The 8,774-nt window shown below is 40.6% G+C and overlaps 1 protein-coding gene across 1 annotated transcript; it reads left to right on the top strand.

The window, feature by feature from the left end:
- Nucleotides 1-341: 341 nt before the first annotated feature.
- On the top strand, nucleotides 342-8,454 carry LOC104959833 (E3 ubiquitin-protein ligase RNF19B; the record flags this gene model as incomplete). Its single annotated transcript, XM_010787747.1, has 7 exons — nucleotides 342-547; nucleotides 1,070-1,217; nucleotides 3,510-3,672; nucleotides 4,117-4,231; nucleotides 5,740-5,871; nucleotides 6,299-6,569; nucleotides 7,172-8,454. Coding segments are annotated over 7 exons (1,315 nt in total), but the record flags the coding sequence as incomplete, so codon positions are not given.
- Between the last annotated feature and the right edge of the window lie 320 nt (nucleotides 8,455-8,774).

Here is an 8,774-nt window from a genome sequence, read left to right as displayed (position 1 = left end):
TTCAGGTGAGGAACTACTATGGAATCCAGTCCCACAGATAGCTGTGTCTCTCATGTGAGGCACACATGTACTGTTCCGATCGAGCACATGATGAGAGACTTGCGTCAGCTTTTCATAGATATTCCAGTCAGCCAACCAAAGCTGTGATCTTCAGATGAAACTGCAGCAACTGTGAGTCTCCGCTGAGAGCAACAGGGTGAAATAGTGAGTAGGGAGGGCACCTTGATTTATTGTGCCTGATGCTGAAGTTCTCTTTAATAAGAACTCCTTACAACAAAGAATTCCATATTAATGCTGTCCACTCTATCATTTTTATCAGCAGTTTCTCTCTCTCCCCTCAGCTATGCAGTGATAGCTTACGGCTGTGCAGAGTGTCCCAAGCTGAGCTGTGGCCGTGAGGGTTGCGACACCGAGTTCTGCTACCACTGCCGGCAGCTGTGGCACCCCAACCAGACATGTGACCAGGCCCGGCGGCAGCGAGCACGTCACACCTCCGGCGGCAACGATTCCTCCACGCTGTACGTCTTCAATGAAGAACCTGGAGGAGGTGAGACCAACAGCTGCCGTTAACTTGCTTTCAATGTCTTTATCCCACATTTTATGAGAGACAAGTGAGAAATAAACTTCTGGTGATCCATTTTCAGATCTGATTTACGTTTTCTCTCCTGTGTTTATGAGATAAGAACAGGGGGAAATAATGGTTTTGCCGGATCTATATTTCTTTGTCATCATCATCTTTGAATCGGGTAAAGATAAAGGTTTTGTGAGGATCATTTTTTTCAAGTTTTTTTTTATCAATAATTCCAGGTGATTATTAGAGTGCATTCAAATAATTTTTTCACAGTTAAAAATAGAGTCACTTAGGAAATGTTATTGGCAAAAACCCACCTGTTTCATTACAATAAACATAGATTGAATATCTCTGCATCAGCATATCCAAGGATGGGAAATGGATCACAATACGTTCCTTTTCTCACCTGCCTGAATTTGTTCCAGTATACTATGTTATTGTTCCTGGATGAACAAGTATTGTGTGGACACCCCTGACACATTCACTCTGTTGCTGAAGATGCAGAGGAGATCAAAGCGTGCCCTCGCTGCGGTGCCTACATCATGAAGACAAACGACGGCAGCTGTAACCGTATGAACTGCACTGTGTGTGCCTGTCAGTTCTGCTGGCTTTGTATGCAGGAGATCACCGACGTGCACTACCTCAGGTACGCCTTTCAAACTCCTCTCATGGAAACAAACAATGAACAATCAAATGCCCACATCTAAGTAAACAATGTCGTTTTGTATAAATTGAGAACATGCAGTGAATATATCATCTTATTGACAATTATAGTACTTTGTTTACCCTCAACATGATCATTTGTATATGAATTATTCACTCCATGATACTTTGAAATAGTGAAGAAATCGTTGTGTTTCTCACATGTCTCCACAGTGAACGAAGAATACAAAAACAGACGATTCTTGATTAATTTAAGAGAATGTGAGGGGTTTAACAACAACACAACTATATCAAAACATCTGTTTACACACTTTTAGACAGCCAGTGCAGTTCAATCCTATTCTAATCTATCCAATTCTCTGCTCAGTACATCCCAAACTCATGCATTTTTGCTAAAAACCTTATTTTATAAACTTCCCCAAGAACAGTCTTGGGCTTGCACGTGCACACTACTATCCATGTGAGTACTTACTGTATCACGCAAGAATGTCTACGTTTCTTTTAAAACGTAGATTTACTGTTTTTGTGGGATTAACACCATTATTCTATCTATAGGTTTTAAAAGCAGTTGGAGATAAAGTTAGCCACTCAGCAAGGCGCGTATACATGAGGTCATTGTTTAGAGGCTGCTTTACACTGCTCGTCTGGCCTTCTATTGATTTTTCTAGTCCTGGAGAGGAGACACTGCTGACTTGTCATCAATACATCAGCTCTATCCGCCTCCATATTTCCATGCGGCAAAATAAGTAACTGAAGCTTCAGTATAAGACATGCAAATCTGTCGATGAATGTGTAGAAAATCTTTGTCTGCAGGCACTACATTGTGCTTTTTCTCCACTGTCCCTTCTCCTTTTCTCTTACCTCATTCTTGTGTGTCTATAGAAGGACAACGTTTTTAGCATCTCACTGCAAATCTGTCAGTTAAGAGCAACATAACGAAACTTTAATACCTCCCCAAAATTCCCCCCGCTCAGGCGTCCCCAAAAGGAAGTTTTGCTGATAAAAAAGGATGCTTTGAAAAATAGCATAGCCCTCAGGTGCTATTTGTGTACTTCACGTTGTTACTGCTGCTTCGACACGGTAATTGCTGCTTGATTAAGACCAAACAGCATTAGTTTGAGTTGTTCTGCTCCTTGGCAGTTAGAATTACACCACAACACGGAAAGCTGTTACTACATTAAAGAAGCACGGGAAAATGTATTCTGTCTAACGTCATAGCCAGTGAAAAATGGACTCCTCATAAACAGACTTAAATAACCTTGCTTTTTCATTAATCAAACAGCAGTGTGTAAGATGAATGAGTATGTGAATGGTAGTGGCAAATGACTGTAATTCAGAGAGAGATGACAAAGCTAGAATGAGAAATGCAGATGAGGTCATTCTGTCTGGCTAATATTGCAATGACAACACATTTTGTTGTCAGGACTCATTTATTTCACCTCTATCTTAATAGAGAATCATTCAAAATCGTTTTATTTTTGTCGGATGTGGCTGCATGATGATGATGTAGCAATAGAGGGGATGGTTATGAATGTGTCTGGGTGTATGAACTGAACACACACCATTTTCTTAATTGAAAGAATTAAGCTTGGATAACAAGATATATAGATTCTAATCTAGACAAAGACAAAGAGTCTACACCATTTAGCTATGCTAGCGGGTCGGTGAAACTGTGCTTAGGGCAGGAGAAGTTAGCCTTCAGGGCTTTCTGACGAAAAAAATTCTTAGCTTTAGGCAACACAGCTACTACTACTACTACTACTATCATGGTTTGGGTTAAATACACTCTTTCTGGCTAGAAAGGCCTGAAGGCTAAATGCTAACAAGCTGATATTTAGCAGGTAATATGCAGGCTCCTCATTTAGTTAGCCTGTTAGCATGCTAACTTTTCAAAAAACACTTGATGCTGCTGGGAATGACAATGATTATTTTCCCTCCAGGTTCGTGAATATTTCTTCCATGTTCCACAGCAATCCATCTAATATTTGTCAAAATATTTCTCTCCAAAACAATAAATGTCGTTGCGCTACACATGTCAAGGAGACACTAAAGTCAGTAGTATTTATTCTCAGGGTCTGTACAACAATTCATGGCAATCCATTATATACTTTTTTTTTTTTTTTGCAAGAACGAAAGGGAAACAAACTTACAGACAGGAGGAAATTCCCACTCAAACAGGCATGACCTTTATGTGGCTAAATCAGCTATACTCTGTGCATGATTACAGTTTGAACTCACAGCTGATCTCTCCTGTTGTGTCTCCTTTGTGTCTCAGTCCTTCTGGATGTACATTCTGGGGGAAGAAGCCATGGTCTCAAACCCGCAAGGTTTTGTGGCAGGTGGGCATGTTGCTCGGAGCACCGGTGGTCATCTCCCTTATAGCGGGCTTAGCCATCCCAGTCATCATTGTGGGCATACCAATCTACATGGGCCGCAAGGTAGAAAACTCCCAGTAAATCCTGTGTCCGGTTTGAATGCATGTGCTTACCTTTTGAACGAGTGTGTTTATGCCGCAAAAACAGCAGAAAGTCCAAAATGTAGAAACTATGACTTACTCGAATGTTAAAATGTTCATGTTATCAACAGATGAAAAATAAGCTTTCGTTAATGTCATTAGGGAAATAATGGAAATCAGGTGGATTAGGTGGAAACTAAGGGCTCATGGGCAACTCCACTGTGCTCTTAATAGTTATGCATTAGTCTAAATTGGTGGTAGAGCCACGTTATAGCTTTTCACTCAGGCTGAGTTTCTCATGCTTGTTGGGATGCATGTATTTGAGCATGAGAATAAGTGACAGGAGTAAGTTGTTGCACAGAAGGACAACAACAAGAACCAATTCAATTTCCATAATCTAATGTATGTTTTATTTATCACCATACAGGTCCATGGTCGCTGTAAGAAAAACAATATCTCAGGAAGTAAGCACTACTTGACTGTGGCAAGTGGGGTGATGATGTCCGTGTTTGTGTCGCCTGTCATAGCAGCTGTCACTGTGGGTAAGGAACAAACAACAACATGGACTCTTTCTGTCCGGCATAAATACTAAAAAAAAAATTAAAAGTGTAAAATGAGCTTGTTTGTGAAAAAGTAGAAAAGTGTTTAGGGCACTTTGTTTTAAAGAAAGGGGATTCAATTGCCACAATATCCTGAAATGCGATCTTTTATTTCACACACCAAATTATGATAATTATAAACTTTATTTCAATCCTTCAAAACCAGATTTACAAGGTTCTCCACAGAACACCATTTGATGTAGTATTTTTAATTTTTTATAATACACAGAAAAAGCAATAAACAATGGATTTTAAGAGGTTGCCAAACACGGAGAGATAAAACTAAATGTAAAAGAACAACATTACACAAATAATAAATATATACCAGTCTGTGACCTTATCTTAAACTTAAGCAACAGAGTTGGAGGTTGATCCTCCTTTGATTCTAATTCTCCGCTAAATATATATTGCTATTTGATCGTGGTTGCTATTTGATCATAAATCTTAAGTTTACTGCTTTATAAATACCCACAAGCTAGGTCTCTATTAGCCACCACTTTTCAATTAGCACACACACACACACACACACACACACACACACACACACACACACACACACACACACACTTACACAATATAACACATTTAGCCACACTGTACTTTTCACCCCACACACAACACACACACACACACACACACACCACACACACACACACACAAACACACAACTTACACAATATAACACATTAGGCCACACTGTACTTTTCACCCCCCCCCCCGGCCCCCCGGGTTTGCATCTACTCCGTCGTTATCATTTTCCTCTCTCCCCGCACTACAATTATGGTTTTGTTTCTTATATTTCCCCCACAGTTCCCTGTCTTCTCTGTTTGACTGACACACACATCCTGTCTTTCTGTGAGCTGATTGGCTGGCAGGCTCTTCCTCTTGCCCTGGCTTCACCCATTATCGAGTCAATAGCGTCCCAGTGCTCCCGCTGTGTTAATGATGTCTCTTTGTTTGGTCGGCACTCTGCTTTGTGTTTCCAAATTCCTATCTCAATCACAGGTTGCATAATCACACTGTGTAGGGAAGCTCATCAAGTTTCTGGACTGATTGCAACGGCTTTAGTGAAGGTTATGAAGGAGAGTAGGGAGACATTTAATGTGTGGAAAGGAAGATTTTCTTGGCTACAATCGTTATTTGCGGCTTTATTCTTATTTTGACTTGAAGACAGGTGATCTACCCAGTGAACACTTCATTTGTTATTTTATATTTTATTGACAGCAGGGGACAATGAAGGAGGAGGGGCTCCCTCTTGTGTTTATTTGAGGTGTTGCAATGCTTTGAAACTTGAAATGACAGCTTTATTAAAATACAATTTTAAATGAAAAGAAAAGTATTTCAATAACCATTTGTATGCTATTAACAGATATTTGGCACATACTTAAAAACCACTGATTGTGAGAAATATATTATGAATTGGTTTCTCATACTTTTCTTTTTCCCTGCAGGTATGGGTGTGCCACTGATGCTGACGTATGTCTATGGGGTCGTCCCAATGTCGCTCTGTAGGAACGGCTGGTGTCGACCCCAGAATGAGCCCCTTGAAACACACAAAATCCAACTGGAGGACTTAGCCAGCTGTGAGTACACGTTATCAAAAATAGTTAGATATTTTGGGAAATATGCGTATTTCGAGAATTAAATGAGAAAATGGCTATCAATTGAATTTAACAGTAAACCATGGAGCTGGATACATGAGGCAATTTGCTTAGCATAACATAGTATACATCCCAAATAAGAAACACATAAGAAAATAAATGTTTGTATATGGTTAAAAATGTGTCTATCAGTACATAGCCTATAAATGTTGGAAGTAGTATAGGCATATTTTTAAAGTGGTGGGTAGATCTTATAAAGGCTCTAGCTTCATACAAATGAACAACATACAAAATCAAATTAGCGATATCCAATGTTAAATCTAACTTGTTAAAGACTCTTGTCATCTGTTCAATGTTATTTGTGCTCTTCCCACGACCTGATCTGATTGAGTTTCAACTTCTCTTATAGATCTTCTATTCTCTCATGTAGTCAGTGACCACTGGCCGGGTCAGAAGAACCCAACGCTCAGTGACACCAGCGTCCAGGAAGTCAGAGTCAGTGTACAGGAAGTGGGCGTCCTCCCTAGTACAAGTACCACGCCCCCGGAGCTAGATAGTTATGAGGAATTGGATGAAGCCACAAAACACCACGGATACTCCCAGCAGGACAGCCAATCGGACTGCGAGGTGGTTATTGTGCCTGACAGCAAGCTCGATGACAAACATGCTCCTTCTTTTAGGTACAGGTCATCTCTTATTCTGTTGATTGTTTCTACCATAGACTGTATCTACACCCAAGATGTTTAGACATGTTCAAGGCATGGCTTTAGGGATGCCATTTGTTTGACATTTAGATTATTGGTCTGTCCACCACTTTGCTTCGTACTGAAATGTCTCAAATATTGTTGGATATATGGCCATGAACTTTGGTAAAGATATCCATGTTCCTCTCTGGATTATTTCTACTCAAATACTAATTTGTCCAACATTTTTGAAAAACTGATGACATTCCTATCAGCCTCAACTGTACATTGTTGCTAAAAAGCACTACACCAAGGCAAATTCCTGGTATACTGTATGTTAACCTACTTGGCAATAAACCTGTTTCTGATTCTGAAGTTAGCATGCTAAAACTTTAGATATACATTCTAAGCATCAGCATGTTAGCATTAGAATAATGCACAGCTATGCATATAAGTATATATATAAATATATATATATCATGTGACTTTAGATTTGGAATCATAAAGATGTCCTCTGCATAAACGTCCTCAAGTCCGAAACATTTTGATTGCCTAGCAGTTTCATATTGATTTCTTCATGTCTCTTACTGTCACCACAGGGAAGGAACCAATTTTGAAGTGCGTGTGGAAATTGAGACCCAACCCAGAGGCGCCCGCCAGTCCAGCCTCAGTAGCATTCTGTCTAGCCGAAGCTTGTCGGTGGAGTCCCTGGGACGCACGCAGTCCCAGTCCCAAGGCTACCTGTGTGCCTCAGAACTGGAAGAAAGACGAGAGGGGGGAGGAGGAGAAAGCGAGGAGCAGGAGGGAAGAGAGAAACCAGGAGGGGAAGCAGGAGACGAAGGGACAGTTTTTCCAGTCTTTGAAATAGACGGTGTATGAGGTCGTCCAATGCAGGCATTGTACTTGGTTAAACATAAGTCAGGTGGTATGGAAAGAAATCCATTAGCTGACGTGCCATTGGATTGACCTGAAAATCGCCAAGGCCACCTCCTGCTTCTAAGACCGGCCCCTCCCACCAGTTGCCTTCTAGCTCCAGCCTCTAAGGAAGACGCGGGTTTAGAGACAGCAAATGAGAAAGTGTGTGAGTGTGTGAATGAGACAAATAGCATGAGACTATGAAATAAAAATTGGAGGGGGGATAGACTGAAAATCAGACAGGATTGCATCCATCAATGAATCTAAAACAGAAGTGACTGAGAGCATGTTAGCTGACTAAGTCAGCCTGGATTTTTTCTATGTTGTCCTCTCAAAAGGACTACCTTACACCCCCTCTACCATAAATCTATTTCATGCGGCCCTCTCTTTGTCTGGCTGTGCTCTTACACTTCTTTAGTGACCTCACCACCCTCTTCCCTCTCACTTAACAAATAAAGAGACCCCTACAAGCATGATTTGTTTTATGGGAGATACAGAATCTGTTGTGTCAGCGAGTACATATCACATGAATCTCAAGCCAAGTTATAAGACAGGAGGGGTTTTTTTTTTTCTGCCTTAAGGAATATCTCCGGTCTTTTTAGATGCAGTGCTCACACCTGAATTGGACAACCTTAAACGGATGATGCATGCAGCACTGTTCAACAACTCTTGTGAACCAGATGAAAAACGACATCTGAAAACTGTTGAAGCCTGTAACATTTCTCAATAGGGGTGAAGGGTGCTCCGTGACATGGAAGTATTTGAAATGATGGTATGGTTAATTATAACTAATAATCTCAAATCCACAGTCTTCCATGGAAGCAGAAAGGAGGTAATGTTACTTTTGCATCATTTTAGTGCAGCTTTTAGCCTTTAAGAGGCTATTTCCTTTCAAACTGGAGAGGGGGACATAGCTTTAGTTTGTAAAAATGTTCACTCTAATGCAGATACTTGCCTTCATTAGTGACAAAAACATGGCAGCAACACTGAAGTATTTTTCTGAAGAGTCTTACATTTTAAAGTAGCTGCATGATTCTACTACTTGCTGTGTATACAGGATAGCACATGAACACACACCCACCCACACACACACCACACACACACACACACACACACAGAGCGCAGTCAGTGTAGTTGCAGTAGTGTGCGCTGCTGAGACTCGTCTCGTACATATTAGTACATAAAGAGTATTTAAGAGATCATCCCCAATTAATCTCAAATCCGGACTGCACTACGACACACAGTAACACCACGAGCACCTGTAAACTCTCCAAGAAACTCAAATAT

This window comes from Notothenia coriiceps, unplaced genomic scaffold (genome assembly GCF_000735185.1).
Source record: "Notothenia coriiceps isolate Sejong01 unplaced genomic scaffold, NC01 NC01_scaffold00001234, whole genome shotgun sequence".
NCBI classification, from domain to species: Eukaryota; Metazoa; Chordata; class Actinopteri; order Perciformes; family Nototheniidae; genus Notothenia; species Notothenia coriiceps.
This window is presented reverse-complemented; position numbering and strand designations above follow the sequence as displayed.